The 24,159-nt window shown below is 38.4% G+C and overlaps 1 protein-coding gene across 1 annotated transcript in view; it reads left to right on the forward strand.

Moving 5' to 3' along the window:
* SMOC2 (SPARC related modular calcium binding 2) overlaps positions 1-24,159 on the forward strand; it is a 139,949-nt gene that overhangs the window by 111,380 nt on the left and 4,410 nt on the right. The window contains exons 10-11 of the mRNA XM_082277054.1: positions 21,986-22,088; positions 22,997-23,271. Of these exons, the coding sequence (XP_082133180.1) occupies positions 21,986-22,088; positions 22,997-23,271 (378 nt within the window). The remainder of the gene's footprint in view (positions 1-21,985; positions 22,089-22,996; positions 23,272-24,159) is intronic.

Genomic DNA, 24,159 nt, shown 5'->3' on the forward strand with positions numbered 1-24,159 from the left:
TTTTTATCAATGGTTTGGGCAAGAGGATTTAGTGCATCCCCAGTAAGTTTGCAGGTGACACCAAATTAGATGGGAGTGTTGTTCTGCTGGAGGGTAGGAAGGCTCTGCAGAGAGATCTTGACAGGCTGGATCCATGGGCTGAGGCCAACAGCATGAGGTTCAATAAAGCAGAGTGCTGGGCCCTGCACTTGCATTGCAACAACCCCATGCATCGATATAGGCTTGGGGAAAAGTGGCTCGAGAACTGCTTAGGAGAAAGAGATTTGAGGGTGCTGGTTTACATTTGGCTGTGAGCCACCTATGTGCCCAGGTGGCCAAGAAAGCCAGTGGCATCTTGGCCTGTATCAAGAAAAGCATGTCCAGCAGGACTAGAGAAGTGGTGTTTCCCCTGCACTCTACACTGGTGACAGCACACTTCGAGTGCTCTGTTCAGTTCTGGGCCCCTTACAAAAAGGAAGACATTGAGGTGTTGGAGGGTGTTCAGAGAAGGGAAATGGAGCTGGTGGGTCTGGAGCACAAGTCTTACGTGGAGCAGCTGAGGGAGCTGGGGTTGTTAAGCCTGGGGAAGAGGAAGGTCAGGGGTGACCTTATTGCTCTCTAAAACTACCTGAAAGGAGCTTGTAGCCAGGTGGGGGCCAGTCTCTTCTGTCCTGTCTCAAGTGAAAGGATGAGAGGAAATGGCCTTAAGTTGTGCCTGGGGAGGTTCAGATTAGATACTAGAAAAAAATTCGCACTAAAACAGTGGTTAGGCATTGGAGTAAGTTGTCCAGGGATGTGATGAAGTCACTGTCTCTGGAAGTGTTCAAAAAGTGTCTGGGTATGGCACTTGGGGTTTTGATTTATGGGTGATTAGGTTGGTGTTATGCTGATGGTTGGACTAGATGATTTTGAAGGTCTGTTCCAACCTTGATGATTCTGTGATTCCGTGCAGAAGGGTGCTGGAGGGCTAGAAACATTCCTTGTCAGTCCTGTAGTGCTGGGGTAGGAAGGGGAATGGCTGCTTCCCCTCTCAAAACAGTTGCTGTCTCCTCTAGTATGGGTAGTGGTGGCCTGGAGAGGAGGTTGGGCAGCGGCAGTAGTCCTCACCACTCCATAGCTCTGTGGGTCAAGCAAGTGCTGAGGCCACTACTATGGCTTCAGAGCAGCTGATCCTCCAAAGAGGACTCAGTGTCTTAAAACTACAATAGATTTCCTTGGGCTTTTGAATTTAGTAACTTCAATATTATTACCCCATTGTCCGGCTACATAAGCATATTTTAGTCTTCCAGTGGGCAGTTTTGCTCTACACTGAGGAAGTTTTGCAAGTTATTTTTCAAGGCTCTACGGATCATATTTATTTCCTGCACACCCTCTTCTATTCATGTCCTCATCCTGATTTAATTAATAATGATCTGGCCACAGCTTTCATACTGCTTTATTTTTGCCTCAATTTGTAGTAATTTCTTATCAAAATGAATCTTCATGCAAACCTACAGTAGAAATATTAATATCTGAAAAAAATATTCTCAAGCACATACCCTAAGGCTGCATAATGTGGAAATTGGTCTATAAAAATTACAGTGAAAGCATTTGTGTTACTAGTAAAATGGCAGTGAAAGACACAGCTGTTTCACAGCTAACAAAAGAGAAAAGTTTGCTAATTAAAGGTGATGCCACTGGCTCAGCAATAGCATTTCATTCATTGCTCTATTTCATATTAACCTGTAATTTTATGTTTATTTTAAAGGCCTATATTAGGACTAATAAACACTGACTTCTTTTGCTTCTCAGCGTTTGGCTATGCCAAAGAATATAAATTCTGTTTCTCACCTCACTTGCTGCTGTCCTCCTTTTCCAAACAAACCCATGTTTGAGGACAGCGGTGCCTGCTGTGCTGTTCTGTGCCCTTAGGTCCTGCTGTCAGTGTGAGCAGTGGAACACCTCCAGGAGAACATGCCCAGAAGGGTATCAGGCTGGTTTCCCAGGAGGTTATCTCACACCAGCTGTACAGTTACGTTTAATCCATAATGTTATATTTGCTCTCCTTTTTTTTTTTTTTTTTTGTAATAGCAAAAAGACAAAGAAGGAAATGAATTTGTGTGAAATATTTCGATGCAGAGAATGGCCTAATCAAGAAATCCAAAAGAAAGTGCAAAACAGTACATGTTAAACAGCTTTGTTTCTTTTAACAAGGGCTATTCAGAAAATACTCGTGAGTATTAAGAAAATCAAGATACTTACCGTGTTTTAAAGAAAGTCTAAAGTTTGCAATGAAAATACCACAGACCCTTTTAAAACAGCTCCAAGTACATGATTGTAGATACTGAGATAGTGTCTGTGCCCAGATTTCACTCTAAAATGAGTGAAACTCTGATCACACTGGAACCTAAAAGGGATTAAAAAATGTGCCTCATTCAACAAACTTTGATGCTGTATTCTTAAAACTTAAAGCTTCAAGAAATGCTTTTAAAAAATCTTGAAATAATCTCTGGTATAGTGAAGATGTGGGAGAGTTATCTCATAATAATGTGGGGCAACTGGATTTTAGCTCTTGGGTAAGCAGTAGGAAAAAAACAGCACAGGAGGGGAAGATTGATATAGAATAACCTCAGCATTTTCTGCCAGAATGCCTGCAATCATTATCATCTTGCAATCTGAAAGCTGTCAGGAACAACTCATATTAAATGAATGGAAAAGGTGAAAACCTTTTAGTGTGCCAGAGCTGTAATCATAATGAAAAATGACACCTGAATCTTATCATGACAGTGAGTGGGAGACACATAAGACACTATTTCCTCAAAGGCACATTGGTGTGGGGCTTCTCCTTTATAATCTGATAGAGTAAATTGAATAAAAACATGCCATGGATTTCTAGCTCTGTTCCCTTCAAAATGGATATCTTTTTTTGTTGTGTTTCCATACTTGGATGCAAGTTCTTCTTGATTATGTGGCAGAAACAACTCTCATGTTTAATCTGTGGACAGGGAAAAATAAATGTTTTCATTTCAGATTAAATGTGTATCTGCATCTATATTTTCAAGAGGGAAGAGCAATGGTTAGGCAATTATTCCTTGTGTTTAGTCACTTGGAGAAGTGTTCCAGTTTTCAAATAAAATGAGCACTTCAATAACAGTGAGTTCAGTGGGATTTTCAGTTTCCAGGAATTTTGAAAATATCCAGTAGTTACTATAAACCACCCTAGAAATTTTGTGTTTTTCATCGAACTGTGACTTTTTGAAATGCAGATTTATGAGGCTAGGGCTTGTGAAAAATTAAGCCAATGCAAGACTTCCCTCTCCCTAACATTTTGAATAACTTAATGTGTAATACAGTAATAACATCAGTCATTACTCAGCTGAGTAATAACTGAAAGTGTCAACGAAAATGAACAAGATGTAGTCAAAATTTTTGATGTTGATCTCACATCAGTAAGTATATTTTTCTGAAGAAAATATTTTTGTTTTAGCCTGCTGGAAAAGGGTAAAAAATTTCCTTCTCAAAGGCTCTCAGTTGTGGAGGCCTAGAAGTTGTACTCAAACAAGGAATAAGATCATGTTTTTAAAACCACTGAGGCAGTCTTGTTTGCACTACTATGCAATTTATTTAGCCTGCTGCAAAAAAGAGATTACTTTGTTCATTACTTTGTTTTTTTGAGAAAAAGGCTGTCTGACAATCAGAGAGTCCATTCAATGCTCGTGTTTTCTAAATACTAGTGTAGCTTTTGTGAGACCAGTGGAATTGATCACCAGTACAAGAGGCGAAGTCAGGTTTGCACATCTCACTGAAGTTGACTTTATTTTACAAAGTAAAGTATCGTTATTGAACTTGGTTTACGACTGAGACTCAAAAGTAATGCCAGGTTTTGTCCTCCTAATCATAGGGGATCAAAGACGTGATTAACTTTACATGTTGTGTCTTGGTAAGGAGGTGCTGCAACCTTGGTGCAGCCACAGATAGAGGATATCATACCTGCTATTGTTAATACAGAGAACCTGCAACCAGAAGTGGGCTTGGGAAGAGTCTGTGCTTAGTATTGTTAATTGTTTGCGTCACAGTAGTTTATAGTTGTACAGTCTGGGATCCCAGTGTCCTGGGCGCTGTGCAAACCCAGAATAAAAAGATGATGCCTGGAAAATTCGCAGTCTAGCTGATTGTAAAGCCACTTGGACAATGGGTGGACAGATGCCATCAACTGGAGAGGCAGTGAAAGTTCCTGCCAATTCTTCAAAGTGTTTCAGTTTGCCAGCATGTGTCACCTCTGTTTCACACTGGCTGAGCTTAAGCCAGCTGGCTTTCCTCCAGGTCCTTCTTTGCATCAGGTATTTAGACTGCAGAGAATGCATTTCTCTGGGCTCAGTGAAGAGATGTAGAATAAATACTCTTGTTCACAGGGATGACAGTGTATATGAGACTATCTCAGTGTTTTTCAAATAGATGGTGTTGTTAAGTACAGCTTATAGGCCTCTACAACTGAGAGCCCTCAAGAAAGGAATGAAATGACCCATTCAAACATCTGGGAATTCTTTCAAAGGGTTCAGAATGCTTCATGAGGTTCAGAAATTTGCTTCTCTCTAGCTCAGCAGGAGTACTACTGTTCATAGATTCCTGATGTTAGCATATGGCAAAAATCCATGAATAATTTTGGGAAATAAATTACTCACAAATTTTGCCCTTTACATTTGTGAAGTTCTTGAATTTGTTTGCTATCTAGAAATGTTTTCTGGTAAAGCCTTTTTCTCTGTAAGTCATCCACAAGCAACTCATTGTAAATATTCCTAAAGTACAATTCATGACCTGCTGAACCCTGATCCTGCAAACAGTTACTCGCATTCTTCTTGTGATTAGTTCCATTAAAATCAAAGAAACTTTTACATGTGGTTGTAAAGTTAAGCCCAGGCATAAGTGTCTGTAGGATGAAGGTTTTGGTTGTTCCATAACCCTCGATATTCTTTGTGCTATGTAGTCTCTGATTGTTAAATGAGACACAGGCAGTCAGAACCAGTGCAAAGTCAGGGTTTTTCAGTCCCAGGGAATTACTCCTGTTCCCTAACTGGAGAGCTATAGAATGCATCCTTACGAGTCTGAGGTTTGGGTTCTTTGAGTGCATAATCCAGACTTGCTGGTAGTGATCCAATTCGAAATCAGCTTTGGAACACAGTTAAATGTAAAACAAAGGTCATTGAATCAAATTAATTTAAGAAGCAGAGAGAATATTCACCAGCTTTTTTTATGGCTTCTTAATCACTACAGACCCTTCTGTGTTGAGAACTTTATAATGGGGAAAAGTACTGATAAGCAAATTCCTAGGCTTTGTAGCCAGCCACAGTTATAACAGAAAACATCTACTAGAGCTGAGCAGACTTGTTTGTGGAAAATGAACCCAGAGATTGAAAAATTTACCTGGCTCACTGAGAAGAAAAGCAGAATTTAGGAGTAGCTGTTGACTGGCATATTCAATTATGTTGTTAGCTGTATTTTGTCTACGATACATCTGGTGGTGAAAAGAATAGACAGCTATGGATAAGTATGGATTTAATACCTAAATTGCATTTGGCATTTGGCTCTACAATCTCACTTGCTATTATTGCTGTGTCTCTCTCATTTTCAACAGGAAGGCATCATAAACAACTCCACTAGTCGTGTACCTATGTGTACATGTGTGTGTCTAAATACAATCATCAGTGACTAAAAAGAGTTGCTCTTTCATGTATGCTGGAAATATCCATATCCTAATTTCAGTTCAGAGAAGTAATATTTAATTGGTCACAAAACAATATCTCTAAACCACTGAAAATAAAAGATTCCTGGTTTTTCATTAGGATGTTTAGCACATATTCCTACCCTTGGAAATTTTTCAGTGTATTTGGTGCTTGTCCTTTAGGCTTTGAATGCAGAAAGTTAATTTGGAGTTATTTAGAGAAGGATTTTATTAGTTAGAATTTTTGTCTCTCACTGAGATCTGTATAGCTGAATTCACACTGTCAACGAAAGATCTGGAAGGATACAAAAATATTCCTAATAAAATTTTCTTAAACTCTCTGAAATATTTATAAAAGAGAGTTTTCGATTCTTTTTTCCCAAAAATAATGTGCACTTGTACAGGGTTTAGGAAAGTGCTTGTAGAAATTTAGTAATTTCTACTGGTGCTTGTTTGGGGTGATGTGTGCTAGTAATTTCATCACACAGGAATAATATGTTTCTGATTTATGTAGATTAAAGGTGTTTATATGATAGTCAACATAGCTCTAAATTTAAATCTGTTTTTGTACTAACATTCATATTTCCACCCAGAGATCCTCTTATGCCTCTCAACTCACACTCATAGGAAAAGATCATAAACAGGTTCTACTTAAAAATGTATTCCATATATGTCCTCAATAGTTTTATCAGGTTTTGAAATGAACCAAATACATTCTGCAAGCTGTATCCTATCTCTGCTGTTTGTAATGAATTGCTGTGATGCACCTTAGAGAAAGAAATCACAGTTTTACTTAGCCTCTCACTCAAGCTGACTGTACTATGCAAATATAAGAACAGTGATTTTGCTATGAGAAATTTAAAATTCATTATGTCACTGTATTAAGAATAAAAAAAAAGTACATATTTTTGCAATATTTTCAGTAGTTGATATCATCCACATGATTATATAGATAACTTCTTGAAAATAGGTTTGTAATTGTATGCTTGGCAGTTACTTGCTCTAAAGAAGAATTTTTTTTTATTTAATCTCAAACAGTTGTTCAAATTCTGCTTCTAATTCATTGCTTTGAATTGAAAATAGTCTCACTGTAACGAGTTCTGTTGGAGTTTAAAATGGTACAAAGGAAACCAGTAACTAGGACAGGATACCTACCAATCCCTACAAAGAGCTCACTGAAGAGAACTCTGATATTAGTATTTTTATTGCTTTTTATTTTACAGAAGGAAAGAATAAGTGAGATTAAGTAGCTAGTGTTGTTAGGAGGTTTCAAGCAGTGTCAGTGTTTCAGTCCAGGTGTCTCTCATGAATACTGACGTCCTGGGAAAGGGTGCTGGGACCTGGAGGGAATATGTCATGTCTTCTTCTCTCCAAACATTTGAGCAGAGATTCATTTTTCTGCCACGGCTCTCCTGCTCCAGAGCAACACAGCTCAACCCCAGACTGGTGGGGCTGCAGGACATGAGGCTGGGCTGACACCATCTGTGTGCACCACTGTGCCGAGATGAGTTGAGTCTCTCAGCTCCTTGCACACATGGCGGAGGCCAGCTCACACAGGCCTGAGTCTGGGCTGGGACTGAGATGTGATGATGAATGGGCTCTTTTTGTATTTTCCTGTCAGTGAGATTTAGCAGGGGTTTTGAACTGTTCCCCTACCAGAAGTGGGATGAACTGCTCTGAACAGCCCACTTTTCCTGTAGGCACATGTATGTGCCTGCATTTTTTTGCCTAGAGCTGGTTCTGTGACACATTCCTATGAGGGAGAAGAGTCACTCTATGCTGTGTCAGTGAGCTTGACAGCCTCAGGTGATGCTGGGTTCCCTGCACGTACATGTGGCTCCTTGAGCATATCCACACTCTCCATTTATCAATGATTTCTATGTGTCTTAAAGCTACTGAGTGGTAGGTTACCATGTATAGCACTAGAAACGGACACATTTTTCAGCCCTTTGTCTCTGCTCTGCACACTTATCTTTCAGATTTCTCATGCAGACCTATTAAAAAATTGGAGTGTATTAAGCATGAGAAAAAAATTCATTTTACAGCCCTTAAAACTGTGTCTCAGCATCTTTTGTCTTAGAAAAGCAGGAAGATTACTTCTGAAAAAATGTGATTGTTGCATCTTGGCTATAGGTATATATATCAAAGGACTACTTTCTTTATACAATACGAGCTTTTTTACAGCTGGCAAGCAAGGACACTTAGTTAATTAGGAGCTCTTGGTAAATATCTCCCTTCCTCCTTAGTTCAGCTGGATCCAAGTTTTCCTATCAGCTCTGTGCAAAGCATAGTTCAGCATAATTAGGACACCAGCTGGGCTGTAGAGGTTGGGGTCATCTAAACTTCATAAACAGCACCTACAGGGAGTTCATGCTTTAGGTGTCTTTGACATTACCATATCAATTTGAACCAAAGTCATGGATAAAAATAATTAATATTAGATATACAATCCTAAGGTCAATTTTGAAAGAAAATATGATTCTCTGACTGAACTTAGTCTGGTTCCTATTCAATTAAAGGAAGCAAGTCTCTTTTATATAAAAATACTTTGTCCTTTGAATTCCTTGAAGTTTTACTAATTTTTCCGTGAAACTTTCCTATTGCAGGCTGGGCTAAGTTTAATTTTTTTTTTTTTTTGCAAACACTAAAATGTCAATCTGTTATGAGCTGTTTGAAATCCTGTTTTCTGTTTCAACTGTCCATTTTCTTGGACACAATGCCAATGTCATCCTTTGTCTGCTGTATTTCTTTATCCCTACTTCTTGAATAAAAAAAAATGAAGGCAAATAGAGCCGCAACATCTGTGTCTCACATGTTTACAAGTCTATTTCACTAATTCTATGAGCTGTCCAGGATTTATACATAGCATTTTGTTCATGAGGTGCAATTGTCAATGGGAAAAGTTTAATCCAATAGGGATTACCAAAAAAATTGCTAACTTGAAGTTCCTATAAAAAAGTTAATTTCTTTAAACAGGTATTTTCACCCCTGTATTAACAGAGTACACAGTTCTCTTGGAGCCAAGCTCATGGTTCCAGACATGCATCACACAGTGTTACTGCAAACTTGGCAACTGAATTGAGGAAAGAGATTAATGTGCAGTGCAGTGGCTGGACATGTAAGGTCCAGGAATTGGGCTTTAATTTAGAGTTCCCTGTATGCCTTGGTAAAAAAGAAGGCACACTGCTGTGGTTCTGGCATTTCCAATGTTTAGAAAAACAGGGCTTGCTCTTCATCGTGAGGTTTTTTTTTTACTTTAGAAGTTCATTAATTTCCCTGACATAGGCAGGTGGCTTGGTTAAACTAGGGTTATTTGGGAAAGCAGGACTCTTCTGGGAGAGTGAAAATTGTATGGTTTATTCTACATTGTAACCTTGTTTTGTCAAATTCCTCAGCTGCTTGAGATTTAAGCTTGGAGGCCTAGCTAAGCATTTGGGTGAATGCTTTGTTGTTGCTAGCTCTCGTTCGTATCAGGCTTCACTTGATAGCCACTTCGTGTGGAAGGCAGAGAGGGAAGGAGGAACGTGAACAGATATAAACTGCTCTCGTTCTTTACAATTCACCCAGGGAAAGCTGCCCTTGGAGGCAGGTCAGAAAACTCTGGTTTAATATGAAAGGAGAGGCATGCGTTTCTTATCACAAAACTATTACCTGAATGAGCCTATTAAGCCTGGACTCCTCATTCGAAATCAGGCATAGTTTTCTGGAGGGGGAGTGAAAAAAAAAGCCAGATTACACATACTGGATTTTACTCTAACTGTAATGATATAGGTGATATAAAAAAGGTGAGCTTGTTGTGGGGTACAGTGAATGTCTTGATGCTGAAGTTTTTCTTTTTTCTACAATGAATTTCAGAAGATGTTCAACTGTGCAGAAAGAGAAGGGTATCTTGTATGCCTTATATCTTAGATGGAACTCAGAGGTTGGCTAATGTTATGACTATTTTCGGTCCTAACATTAAGGAAGGAATACATTAAAAAAAAAAGAAAAAAAGTATTTCTTTGCAAATGAATGTTGTATTCATACCATGTGCACAGGCTCAAGTCAAGTTTCCTCTCACAGATTTTTTTTCCCTCAGTTGTTTAGCTTCAGCACTTTCCCTTAATAATATTTGTAATTTGGAGACAGGTAGGAATTAATTGGGTTAATTTTCTTGTAAACAACCCAAAATTTGTACTTCAACAGCAAAAGACTAATTCCCCAAGCCCAAGTTTTCTTCTTAGTGATTTATCTCTGTTTACAGATAAAGCAGAACACTGTAATACAGGACAGATAAAGGAGGACATTCTATACTCATTATATTTTCAGTAGAGTCAACAGACAAATGCCTGTCATAAAAGAAGAGCAATTTTTTCTTAAAGTGTGCTTCGATAGCTAGGCGTTTATGTTCTTTTTCATTGTTTCCTGGTAACCATTTCCAGACAGATCAGCAACATTAATGGAATCTCTCAAATACTTGAGAGATGAAAAGTGATCATTTTCATGTCGAAAAAACAGAAAACAGATTAACTAAAGGTCAGTAAAAAATGATTGTAAAATTTGAATTTGAAACTCCCATCCTTTCCCCTTGTCTTGATAGATGTTTTTATTTTTAAGGATCCATGAAATTCATAGATTAAATTGATTCTGCTCCATCTGAACAACCCAAGATACACTTGTTATTACAGACAAACTTAGGTGCACACTTGTTATTACAGACAAACTTAGGTGCTTTACTAAGTCGATTCATAAAGTTTGCTGATGTTTTTGAAGGTGCTGTGTGAGAACCCTGAGTTCCCTTTCTGTTAAAAATTTAGACAAATGAATGAAACCTTTCTCATGAAAATGAAAAAAGTGACAGAAATTAAGGTTGTGCTCTGTGTTGTGAATGGAAATAACATTGTCAGGCCGAGATAGAAACACTGAACAAATGCCCCTATAATTAATGCTTCCTTTTTTTTTTTTGTCTTTGCCATGACATCTGAATGTCTGATTCCCTTCAGCTGCCTTTCCTTGTTACACTGTACTCTGAATTCAACTTTATATCACTGGAAGTTGTATTGTCTACTCTTTTAATGACTCCTAAGTGAAACACTTATATTGAATAATAGAGAAGCTTAAATGCTCAGTTTTAAGTTGAATGGATTTAAAGTTAGAAAATAAAATCCAACAGGCTTAATGCACTTCTATATCAAACAACAGGCTTCTCTTTTGTATTTGCTGAAAAAAAGTCTTAAGCAGTGGCTTAAGCAGTATGGCAGAATGATAAAGTGCTGCTTAAGCATCTGTTCCCATAACTGCTGGTTTGGTGAGGCAAAAAGTCTCAAGACCAAAACATGCAAGGAAAAAAAACTTCTTACTGAGAATTTGACTCTTCAGACTATGAAGGGCAGTGCCTTTATCCAGAAAAGCACTGAAGACCATGCTTTTCTTTTAAGCTCATGAATTCGTTTGATCTAGTGAGAGGACTCTGTTGACACACTTGCCAAGCTTTTTGGAAGATGCTGGTTGCGTTTCTTTATGCCATGCAAGATTAAGCCCTGACAGAACATGCTGTCCAGTTGTGATGCTATTGTTATTCTGCTGAAGAAAATGTTTTAATGTAGCAATAAGAATAGTTTCTGACATTCTGTTTGTTCTGAGGGTTTGCTCACAGCAAAAGGAACCCTTCTGTGGACACACAATAGCTTGATGATTAGAGTACTCAGCTGAAGAGGAAAGAACATAGGTTCAAATCCTTGATCCAAACCAGACAGAGAGGGAATTGAACCTAACTCTCTAGTGTCAGAGATTAGGGTATTCCACTAGGATAACAGCAAGCCAGGTTTCAACTCCCTGCTCTGTCTGGTTTGGATCAGGGAGCTGAACCTCAGTCTCCTCCATCTCAGCTGTGTGCCCTCATCACCAAGCTATTTGGCCAAGATGGGATAGGGTGTTGTGCTCTTAAAAAAAAGAAGAAGGCATTAAAAAGCTCATTTTTGCACTAGAGCAAAATATAAACTACCCACTCCTGACTATTTCCACATGATGGAATTGTTTCCTGGCCAGGACGAGAGAGAGCTACTTCGTGGTCACATACTGAGAGCGCCAGAAGCAATAGAAAGATATAAAACCCCTCTGCCCCTGCAAAAGCAGCTAAAGATGCAGAGATTCAGCCATGTTATCCACATGGCTTTGGCAGAAGTAGAGAAAACAAAACCACCAGAAGCCAGTTCATGTGAATGCCAGAGCTATCTCAGTGAACCACAGTTTTGTTTGGAGGAGAATGGGGGAGAAAGATTAATATTCTGTCAGTGCTGTCGGAGGTGTCTGTGTCAGAGCACAGGCTGTGAGTTTGCTTGAAACTTCAAGCAGCTTTTTTCTCCACTGTTTTCCATGTCTCTCTTCTCTCCCTTGATTTTCTACCTGGTTCTCTCCAACTTCCATGCTTTTCTCCTCCTTTCACTGCCCTTACCATATATTCATGTCCTTTCCACAAAAATTATTCTGGCTTAAGCTCTAGTTTTTGCAATAGCACACTTAATTGAACCTTATTGTAAAAAGCTCTGTGAATGTGCTTATATCAGTTGATAGAAATTGATGGGTTTTAACTGTTTGCCTTGTCCTTGTAATCCACACATACACGTTGAATTTCTTAATCTAATCCTAGGCATTTTTAAAGGTTTAATTGTCTGGGGTTTTTTTCTGCTCGTTACATTCTCTTTTGCCTCCTGATTTTTACCAGCAGTAGAACACCAACTGATTTTTGATAATCTAGCATGTGAACCATTTTATAGCCATCTGCATAGGGCTGGTTTACTTCAGTCATGTGAAGTTCATGGACTGAAAGTCTGTGTCTGTTGAAATTTACAGTATTGAGTATCTGCAGGTATGGGGCATTGACTTACAGTTTTGAATAAGAGTTTTTTACATTCATTTACTTGTAATGTAAAATGACCACTGTTAACTAAATCAGCATTAGAGCATGCATATTTATACCAAAGAATTATTCCCAGTAGAGTTAGAATGGAAATGTGGGGTGTATGAATTACAGAGTCATTATTTCAGTTCCATTCACCAACAGGCAAGCACTGTTGCAGAATGCATGGCTGAAGATCACGTTAGCACACATGCCCAAGAAGGACTCCGTTTTGCTGGGCGTGAGCATCCGGGATGCTGCTGTTGTACACTCAGATTGTGTTTTTCCCTATCCCCTGCAATACCCAGGGCACAAAGATATAATGTGGTGTCTTGTTTCCACATCTCTCTGTTCACTCAGCAGCACATAATAAGACACCTGAGAACCTTGCTCGTGTGTTTCTGTTGCTGTGTTATTGACAAATGAGATTCCATGGCCTGCTCCAGAAGCTACGCACACTTTCCCATAACTGTGTACACGTGCTCAGTCTTGCAGCATGCCATGTCATGTCAGCCTGTGTATAAAATGGGGTCATGTTTGCAGACCATACCTGATGTCTGGAGGTGGACAATAGGGTATTTCTCTATCTCTTTGTTTCCTCTCAAGTCCCACAGTCAGTAAGCCTGACTGGTTTTCACATTTCAGTAACCTCTCTCATCAGCCCTTTAGAATATTACCTGTTAATACCAAGAGCCAGTTGACTCTGAGGAAGCTGGTTAGCATTAAACTTCATGACATCTGATGAAGTTGACAGGGTGGGCTTCTGCACAAATGCAAGGAAATCCAGGCCTTGGATTTTAGCTTTGGTGTGGCTGCAGGATATTCTCGGTTGGGTACCTGACTGAATGCTGGACATGCACAAGGGAAACAGACCACACTGAACACAATGAAACTCACCTACAGTGTAGTGGTCCAGTGAGGAAACTGTCCTCATAATCCTTAATGGAGTGTTATCGTGGAATTAGATCTCTCTGCTGTAAAATGACCCAAAGCACTTTGTAATCAAACTGCACACTGTAAACTGTTTTACATGAAGTCAGCTGCATTGCATCCTTCCTGGCAGACACTTTAGAAACATAATTGCATTAATCTCCATCCTTAATTTGCTCCATTATGCTTCTGTCATTGCAGGATCTCTGCTACCAACTGGGATGTGTTCATTTCCTCAGTGCTTACTGTAAATTGCAAATTAAGGGTGGCATGGTTAACTCTCAATTGCCTGCTTTTTGTGGGATTAAATCAAGTTCATCATTACTTGAACATTTAGTTTATTGTTGTTTAATGTGGTATACAGTACTGTATTTGACTTGGGGGATCTGTTCGAAATAGAAGTCTATTTGCAAAGAAAGTTAAGGTTTGAGAACCTGCTGTAGCTACAGAGACCTCTATCTGCCCTGGAGAAATGAACTGGGTAATGGTGAACTAGGAGTGGACCATGATCTTTAATTTAAATAAATAATGTCTAATTATTAAAGCCTGGGCCTATTCAGTCTGTCCTATTACACCCACCTCCTTCAGCAGGAACTAGGGGCATTCCTTGTGTAATATCACACCTTGTAAAAGTTTCATATTGAGCAATTGTAAGACATATTTATGTTTTTTGTATTAGTCATCTTACAGCTTTTTATTTAGCAAAGGATGAGCCTGTGAGATGTAAAATTATATTTGCAGAGGAAATCTATCATGTTTAATGGAAAGTGTCCAGAAACGTAACACGACTGCAGATCCCTAATTAAAAACTGCATGGAGAGAAAGGGAGATTTTTGTAATGCCAGGTTTCCAAGGACTGTTTCATTCCATAGTGATCAAGTAATGTTTTAGTGGTACTTGCTGATTCTTGTTTCATTTCATTTACCTCCAGGATTTACATTTTATAAACCTCTTTTAATCACTGCTGTAAAGATCAATTCTGAGTTACAATTCAGTATATAGTTAATGTTCCAAGAAATAGCTATGCCTGCCTGCCATTAATTCTAGCCTCCCACTGTATTGGCTATCCAATTTCTAAATCTGTCACTTGCCAGTTATGGAAGGGAGGGAGAAAAAAATAATCAGATAAAGCTGTTGAAAATTTGTCTCTTAATGCAAGGTCGGTACTCATAAGTATGGGTATAAGCAAAATAAAGCAAGGGTAAAGACTGATATTATACATGACTGCTTGCAATATTGCTAGATCTTCTGCCTCCTTTCTGCTTCTCCATCTTTTTTTTCCATCTCATCCTTTACCATCCAACAATATGCTTTGGGCCCTGGTACCACTGACTTAGTTTTGCACTTGGTGGTTCTGCCACATCTTTTATTTCCAGATTCAAGATACACTAAGTCACTGAATCTGTGAAATGCTCCATTTAGGTGCCATGGGTTGGTGTTGCTCTGTACCATCTATATTTGTTCTTTTTTTAAACCAAAACAAAACAATCCCCAAAGCAACCAATGTGCAGGGTTTCAAAGGTGTATTTGGAAAAATCTGTCATGTATGTAATGGCCTTTGAGAGATTGAAAGGTATCTTTAAGGAGTGCTGGCCTCCCAGCTCCATCCATCCTGTGTTGTGATTGCGTAAGAATCACACACGGGCATGAAGGTACCGCTCTGTGCACAGGGACTCTTAGAAAATTCCTGTAACAGGAATGTGTGCTGCTGGCCCAACAGCTCTGAATTTCCTTCATCTGATTTAATGACCATTGGTTCTTAGGGTCTGAATAAAGACTTTTTTTGTGGCTTTAGATGAGAATGGATGCTTTGGGGATTTTCAGCTTATGCTTGCAATGATAAAAGTCTCAGTAAGAGGTAGACAGAAAAGTTAAAATCAGCATCAGTTTGTAGAAAAGGCTGTTTTTCATGAAGGTTTCCAAGGAGCAGGCTGCTTAGATTAATTAAGTAATGTAAGAAACATCCCCACTAAGTCAAGTCCCCATAGTTCAATTTTTCCATCAGGAGACCAGAATTATGCACCTTATTTCTGAGGTCACTTCCATAATTACAACAACATACATTCTTCGTAATAGCTTTTCCTTTTTAATGGATATTTAAATGGAGGTAATTAAATATGTTTTCTTTCATACCCATCTCCTGAGAGGAAACCTAACAACATAATGAAAATACAAGTGAATGGGAAGTAATAAATGTCTACTAAAAATAACCACATTTTTACACTCTAGGCAGTATTGGTTGCTAATTGTTAAATCTCTCAGTGTGATAATGAGGAGATTCAGATGCCTGTCATACTATATAAAACTGGATTCCAAAATATTTCAGTATAACAAGCTACTGTTGAAAGTGTTACTTCTGTCAGAGGTACTGGCTGTTTATCTTAGGTACAGGCAGTCATGAAATATGGTATATAAAGCAGAAGTATAACCTTTTGAAAATTAGATCTAGTTTCTTTTCTCTTTCACACATTTCTGGGCCCTTTTCTAATTTTTAAACTGTTCTCTCTGTGTCCTAATCAGTGGGATGATTGACTTTGGTCGCTGTGCCAACACTCCAGGGAAATGCATTGTGTTTCTTCCACTGGAGCTGGACCCACATGGCTGCACTGCAGGTCATGCTCAACCTGAGGTGATGAGCCACTAAAGGCTACAAGTTTGCATGGGCACAGACTGAACCTCAGAATGTCAGATCCTCCTCAACATACTGAGGTGTCTTTGGCCTCCAAAAGTGAAGTAGGTATTGTGTAGGCATTGACTGCCAAATAGAAACATCAGTTGTCTTGTACACAGTTAAAGAGCAAAGAGGCACAACTCCTTATGATCTGAATTTTTAGACCTTTTCCAATTCCCAGTCAAAACTAGAAAGGTTAAGGTCTACAAGAGAATGTTTAAGAATGGTAAATAAGGTCCAAAGCCTTTCTCAAGTTCAGCTTTGGTTTTTGGCTGAATGGCCTCTGAAAGGATTACAGTGTTTCAACTGGTTTGTCCCTTCCTGTTGTCACAGTGACATCTCAGACCTGTTAGCAGCAAGAAATTCATTTCTCAAAAGCCTTTCAAATTCTCATGGAGGGAAAACCAAACTAAAAAGTGTTAATCAGAAGTTAGCCATTTCACATTGACTGTATTATGCTTTGATGTTTTGATTTCATCCTCTTTTTCTTGTTTAGCTGTAATATTACAGGAACTGAAATAAATGCAATGAACTGTTTTTCCTATCAACAAATACCCTAGTCTTTGTCACTCAGTTGCCTGCAAAAGCTGCTTATAGGGTCTTGTGTTTCTGCTATGAATATTATTCCTTCTTTCCTCCACATTTACCCGAAGAATCACAGAGTAGTTTGAGCCTAGATCTATTTATAAAACAGATACATATAGAATTAATCACTTGCTGTTTAACACCACCTGGGAATATAAATTATCTGTCTGGGCTTCCTCAGTTAATAGGGAAGAAGATAAACATTTTAAGGGAGATTCTCTTCTATTCTAATGAAAAAAAAATCTGAGGTAGTTGGGATGAATGCCTTCTGAATGGGTTCCTTTATACTGAGCTTAAGTAACTATTATGGGTGAGACACCTCATTTCAGCAGGCTCAAGTTCAACAAATCCCACTCAATTCACTTTGGTATGATATGAATGCCTAGGATTGAAAGGTAGGGCCTTGGGAGAGCATCCTTTGTTAACTCTTTAGTGTGTGTGTCTTGAAATTAGAACAGAAAGATAATTTTAAAGTATTAAGAAAAATAAAATTAAATACATGTTAAGAACTTAAGTTTGCTTCCTGCACTTGTAGAGAAATAATACTTCTTTCCTGTAAGACATAGAGATCTGGGACTACAAAGCAATGGATCTGTAGCTCCCCTACAGCTAATATCCATTCTATTCTATTTAATTACTTTTGAAATTTGGGTAAGGACATATGAAAGAGAATTTGGCTCTGAGCTTTACTTAATTCTTTTAAATGGTATGAATATTTAAGCGAAAAAATAAAATTATTTAAAAAAATTAATACCTGAGGGATGTTAATAAGGAGAGGTAATAATGTCCACAAGCCTTTTAGGATACCAAATAAGAGGTAGATAGTTTTTGTCTGTGAGAAATTACCAGAAGCTGCAGTGAGGGAAGAAATGTGATGAGCCAGAGAATCATGGAATTAGAGAATTCTTAAGACTAGAAAAGACCTCTGAGGACATCAAGTCCATCTGTTAAATAAAACTATAAAGGCACTGACTCTGTCAGTGAGACATGATTTGAGACCATGATTTTTAGTAGTCAGCAGAGTTACAAATTTCACTTCCCAGGCTCATATTTTGAAGGATTATTTTTTTTTTTTTTTTTTTTGGAAAGGGAGTCAGGAAGAGCTCAGGAAGTCCTTCAAAAAATGAGGAGGCACCTCAGCATGTCTAGACAAACAAACTTGTGGTTCACATGGATCAACAGAAGTAAACTCATGACTGTTCATATATGTGTGTATAGAATAAATGTCGAAGAAAAAATATTTTTGTTGTATTGTCTGTTCTCCCAGGATAACCAGTAGCACTGAAAAATTTTGTTAAATTCTTTTCTTCTGTATAACAGTTTTTCAGTGAAGTCAAAGGTGCAAATGACGCATGAATTGGTCTGATCGTTCTGATTTTTGGCAGATCAAAATCTTACTTGCAATCTTTAGAGGTATTTCAGTCGTCATTGTATTTGAGTGCACTGCTAAGCTTTATGTTCATATTAGCAAACAGAATAAAAAAGAAGGTTTAGATTTGCTGATTGGAAGTTGTCATGCCTTTAATAACTTGAGTGACTGATTCAAGACAGTTTTCTCTCTTGCAGGAAGATTAATGTAAAATCTCTTCTAAGGTGGTTAACCTTATCTATTGGATTCCCATTTTCACAGAAATTAACAAAATGCTCTTCTAGCCATGACTTTAGATGTGTCGTAAAAAATAATCATCCAAGATTGACAGCAGTAGATTATTATTAACCAAGCAGGGAGCTCCAAGGCACTAGGGTGCGTATTTTAGAAGGTTTATGGAAAACCTCCCCACAGATTTAACTTCAAAAATCCATTCTCAGTGCTAAGAGTGTATGTATAGAGAGATGCGTACATACGAGAGATATAACGCATAATGATGGTTCTTTGATTTCCTTTATATTATAGCTGAAATTAGGTGTTTGTGTACTCCTGTCACTTGTATGTATTTGTTGGTCTAAGGTTTACTCTGTGTAACACTACCCTTAAAGCAAACACTCGAGTCTACATTTCAGAACCTGTATGTTAATGCCACGTGTTTTCAACTTCCACCCTTTAACAACAAATTACTATTTATGTAAGCTGTCAAATCCACATAGGACAGGCAGCTGCAGGAGAAGAAACTGAAGCCTATAAACCATAGCAAGAAGCATAAGGTGCCTATAAGAGACTAGTCTTTCCCTTTCTGTATTTAGCCCAATAAGAGTGAATTATTCATTACAATCAAGCTAAAGCTCCTCCAGTCTTGACAGTTCATCCACAAATTTGATGAAAATTAAAACTCAGCATGAAGCCTCCAGAGAATTACTCTGAGTTAGTAACACCTGCAAAGAACAAAGATTTCACTGTGGGGTAAATTGCTGTGTGATTGGCCACACGTCAGCAAAACTTGTAATTGGGAGAAACCGAATATTTTCTCTGTATTTAACTGATGAGGATTTTGTGGGGTGTCATTGTACGTTAAATAGTAGAGTTATAATTTAGAATGTTTCACACCAACCGACTGTGTTTGTTTTAACAGCAATTTTTCTTTTCTATGAGATTTCTGTTGCTGTCAGCTGCTATTGCAACTTTATGAAATACACATGTAGAAACCTTTCTTATTCTTGGGGAAAACTGTCAGAGACAGGCTTTAAACTGTGGAATTTTCTTCCCGTGATTTCTTGTGAATTTAGAAGTTGATACTTTCCCCTGCTTAGCTGTATCTCATAAATGGCAAGCTAAGTCAGGATTTTGATCTCTATATCTGTAGCATATGTACACTCAGCAGCTCCCTGGACGGCAGTGTAAACTACCTAAGGCAGATTTTTGTTTCTTCCAGATGTTTCAGAAATACACTTATATATAGTATGAAAAATTCAGGTGGAGCTCCTAAATCAAATTGGATATTAACATTGTTATCTATCCAAAAAAAGGACAGAGAAAGAAGAAGTCAAATTGCCTTTGCTCCATGTTGTGCTGCTTTGTTACATGCTGAGGTCTTATTTTCTGCATTTTCCACAAGTTCTATATCAATTCACAACTTATGTTTGGAGCAGAATTCAGGCTCCTGGCTGATGATGGTAATACAGCTCCAATGCAAAATGAGTAAAGCTCATATCATTCAAGATAGGCCTACATGGGGAGCCTCAGACAGACTTCTTTTCACCTGTCCTTCAAAGGGAATCAGCTCTGGTCCACAGTGCTGTCCTCCTCGCTAGCAAGAGGTAGCCCTGAGCTCATTAGGTTGCTCAGAGACTTAGTTGCTTGATTCGTGCAGGTTGGCATGCTGACACAACTGGATGTGCCTGCTGCACGGGAACTGCCTGGCCTCTGCCTGCTCATCTCTGGACAAATGCGCTTTTGTGGCTTGCAGAGTTATGTGGCCTCATTTAAATCACAATGCACAATTTGCTTTCATGGCTGGAGTGCCTGAACCTAACAACCACAAACTCTTTGCACTAGAGAATATGCTTTTAAACTATGCACTGGATGGAACCTGTTGGTATAGTTTTCTGTCCTTCCCTTATTAATCTTTTGCCAACCTTCTCATTTTTGCTCCTTACAGGGAAAACTCAAGTGCTTGCCTCACTAAACTCAAAATCACGGTCATAGCTGCTGGACTGTTTGGTTTAGGATTTTTTTGGTTTGTTTTTTTTTTTTTTGTTTGTTTGTTTGGGGTTTTTTTTTGGGGTTTTTTTGGGTTTTTTTTGTTTTGTTTTTTTATTTTTTTGTTTTGGTTTTGGTTTGTTTTGGGGTGGTTTTTTTTGTTGTTTATTTCTTTTTTCTCTTTTTTCCAGTTGTGACAGGAAAAAACCTGCAATCGGTTAAAGACTAAGGAGAAAGAGACATATCTAACAGAGTGACAACTGCTTTCATATGTGTACTTTAGTATAGTGAAACTTGCTGCAGTGAATTCCTGTTATACACCTTTTACAGTTACTGGAATAAAGTGTCCCTGGTGCCAAAGGCAAGGAACTCATAACTACATGAATGTGTTAGACAATAATATGTAGTGGGTACTCCTGCTGTACATAACAGCTGAGCTATTCTTACTGCAACACAACTAAGGGCTAATATAACACAGGTTTATTTCCTTGGATCAACATGGGATGTATTAAAAAATAATTTGCTGGGCAAGATGAAGCTTTTCAGGCTCATGTAGTCCTACTGCCTGTTCCAGAAGTTGCTGAGAAGTGTAATAAAATACCAAATCCCTACTGACTGACTAATCTTCCTTTTCCACAACACTTTGAAGTATTTCCCTTTTTCACTTTAAAACAGAATGGTGGTAAGTGGCTTCCAGCATAGAACTGTCTGTGAAAGTCCTGCCATGGGCTCCAGCTTCAAGCTTGTAATCTCCATGTCACCGATCGTGGATCATCCTGTGCTTTAACTCAGCTATTTAGAGGGTTAGAGGAAGACCTGGTGTTTGGCTCAGGGCTCCAGGGAAGAGGAGAGGAAGCATGTGTATTGTGTAAGCAAACCTCCATGTCTCAACATCCATGTGCTTGTCAGAGGAATTTATCTGCTCCAGCTGTGCTGCTTGAAGAGGGGATTTTTAAGTATATATTTATCTGACATATGACGTGTCTGAAACATGCTGTCAGTTTCTTTCAGAGAAGAACTTTGTAGTATAGGGAATGTAATTATGAGGATGATCTAGCATCACCATAGGATCTCACAGTATGAACCAAAGTACCAACTAACAGCAGCTGATTGGGCTAGGTGCCATGTAGTGCTAGTTAACCCCTGTCCAAGACGAAAGGGAGAGAAACAAGGAGCTGACTATCATTTTACAGAGAGGAAAACAAATGCACTGAAAAAATGTGTGTTGAGAAAGCCAATGGAAAATAAAAGCATCAAAAGTGGAAATCTGAAATAAGTATTGTGTTGTCAGCTTCTAGTCCATGTTTCTGTCTTGTATCATGTACAAACTTCTATTGCTTCAAAGCTGTTCTTTTCAAAATGTGACATCCATGTTAAAGAAATGCTAAAGAAGGAAAAGTAATGGCCAAAACTGAAATAAAGGGACTCAAGGTATGCAAAACAGATTCCCACTTGTTTCAGTTCAAATGGTTATTCGTTTATTCCTGCCCTGTTACAGATATGTACCTGAATTTATATGCTTGGTTTTGAATTATGTTATGAACTTGTCCACAACTTCAGAAAATTTGTGTACAGGGAGTAATAGCTATCTCAAAGTCTGAACTATTGTTGGAATATGAGTGTAAAACAGATAACAAGAAAAGAAAGAAAAAAAAAAATCTGCTTTTCTAGGGTGTCCTGGGGCCAAGAAGAATGAGTTCCTGACGAGTGTTTTGGATGCGTTGTCCACAGATATGGTGCACGCGGTCTCTGATCCATCACTGTCTTCCAGCCGGTGGGTTTCAGACCCTTTTCGTTTGTCTTTTAAAGGATTCCAACAGTGGTGAATGCATTGTTGGGGGCTTTGAGGAGCCTTCACAAAGGGTAAATTTCCAAGAACTTGTCTAGGAGAGTTTACTTTGAAGTGACTACTGTGGACTATGTTCACTAAACAGAGATACACTTGAGAGATGAATTCTCAGCAGCACAGCTCAGGGTTTATCTGTAGCTGCTGGTGCAAGTGTGTGTCAGGCTTTGTTCTCCTCTCAGGCTTTTTTCTTGAATGTGTACTACCTTCCTGATTCATATTCTTCCTAGTTGCTTGCAAAACAAACCAATGCTATCAACAGTCACAGGTAGTGTTAAAAATGTGTAAATACTGTCAAACTTTGGGCATCTGCAGGTCAGGTGCCTACCATCTGAAGAGGAGATAGCATTTATTTTTATACCTTATCCTGTAATTCAATACATTTGGGTGTTTTATGTCTGAGAGAATCCATCATGTGTTGTAATTGGAGCTTCACTTTGCTGATTGTTGATCAACTTCAGTTGGTTACTTTACACATTTAATGCTTCTGCTATCTATAAAAGAGTCTTTTTCTCTTTTACTTCTCTCTCCGCTTTTCTCTGTTTCAGGAAATTTAAGGGGAAAGCGCTGTTTGCCCTTAAAGTGCTGCTTGTCACTATGATGCTGACCTCAGTAGGGTTTCACAGAGTAAACTAAAAGCAGATTCTAGCGTAAAATTTGGGACATAGTTGGCCAAAGTGAAAAAAAGAGGGATTCACAACCAGAAGCCAGTGTCCAAAAGCAGGGAGTTTTACGTAACAATGGTGATGGTCATCCTATGGTGATGTAACTATTCTGAAATAAAGGTATTAAATACCAGAATTAAGACTAAATTATCTTTTTTTTTTTTGTTTCAGCATTTCAGAGCCTGATCCAAATCATACTCTGGAAGAGAGGGTAGTCCATTGGTATTTCAAACAGCTAGATAAAAATTCCAGTGGTGATATTGGCAAGAAGGAAATCAAGCCATTTAAGAGATTCCTAAGAAAGAAATCAAAGCCCAAAAAATGTGTGAAGAAGTTCGTGGAATACTGTGATGTGAACAACGATAAGTCCTTGTCAGTTCAAGAATTAATGGGCTGCTTGGGAGTAACAAAAGAAGAAGGTAAAGCAGAAACAAAGAAACGCCATAGTAAGAACCTTTTCTCTCTGTCGTCTTCACTAAATTCTTCAAAGCTTATGAAGTCTGATACTTATATGTGCCAGAGTTATACAAAATAAAAGAATACACCTGTCTGCAGCTAATGCAGCTGTTGCTTAGGGCAGATGGCAAGAAAGTTGCTTGTGGATCACTTTGCTCCAACAGGATCAAAAACTTCTTGTTGATTCTGACCATTAAATGTATTACGGTAGGAAACCTAAGAGGATACAGTAACAGTCATCAAAAAGTCAGTTTAGTGTTCTTATAGAACTGTGTTCTGAGTGAGTGGAAGTATCATACCTGTGCTTTTTGGCATGGTTGAGCTTTCTAATGAATTCTCTTTTCTCAAATGTGGCTTAGAGATGCAGAGAGGAATGTGGTCATCTGCCAAACAGGTGAAATAATGGCTAATACACAGACACTTTACCTTGCTGACAAACTGGTAGGAAGGGGAACAACTGACTACAGAGTATAATAGTCCCTGCAGAGTTCAATCACATTATTCCTGAAAATGGGAAAAATTAAAAAAAAAAAAAATTCTAAACAGTAGCAGTAGGTCCCCATACTTTAAGAAGTTGTAGAAGAATGAATATAGTTAAATTGTTTTGTCTGGTACCTTGAAATGAAGTGAGGACAAAGGTCTCATTGGTTGTATTCAGGTCTAGAAAGGGAATACTGCAGAAAGACAAAAGAGGTCTACATTTTACTAAGGTAAATTGTCTATGGCTCCCAGTAACACATCTCTCAAAACAAGTATTGATCAGATCCAAGATCTTTTTTCTGTGGCTTTTTTTGTGGATCTCGTAATTTATATCTTGCAATTTTCGCTTAGATGTTGGGGGTTAAAAAATGTATATAGAGGTGGATGACTATTATCAT

Source organism: Coloeus monedula (genome assembly GCF_965178545.1).
Source record: "Coloeus monedula genome assembly, chromosome: 2".
In the NCBI taxonomy this organism is placed as follows: domain Eukaryota; kingdom Metazoa; phylum Chordata; class Aves; order Passeriformes; family Corvidae; genus Coloeus; species Coloeus monedula.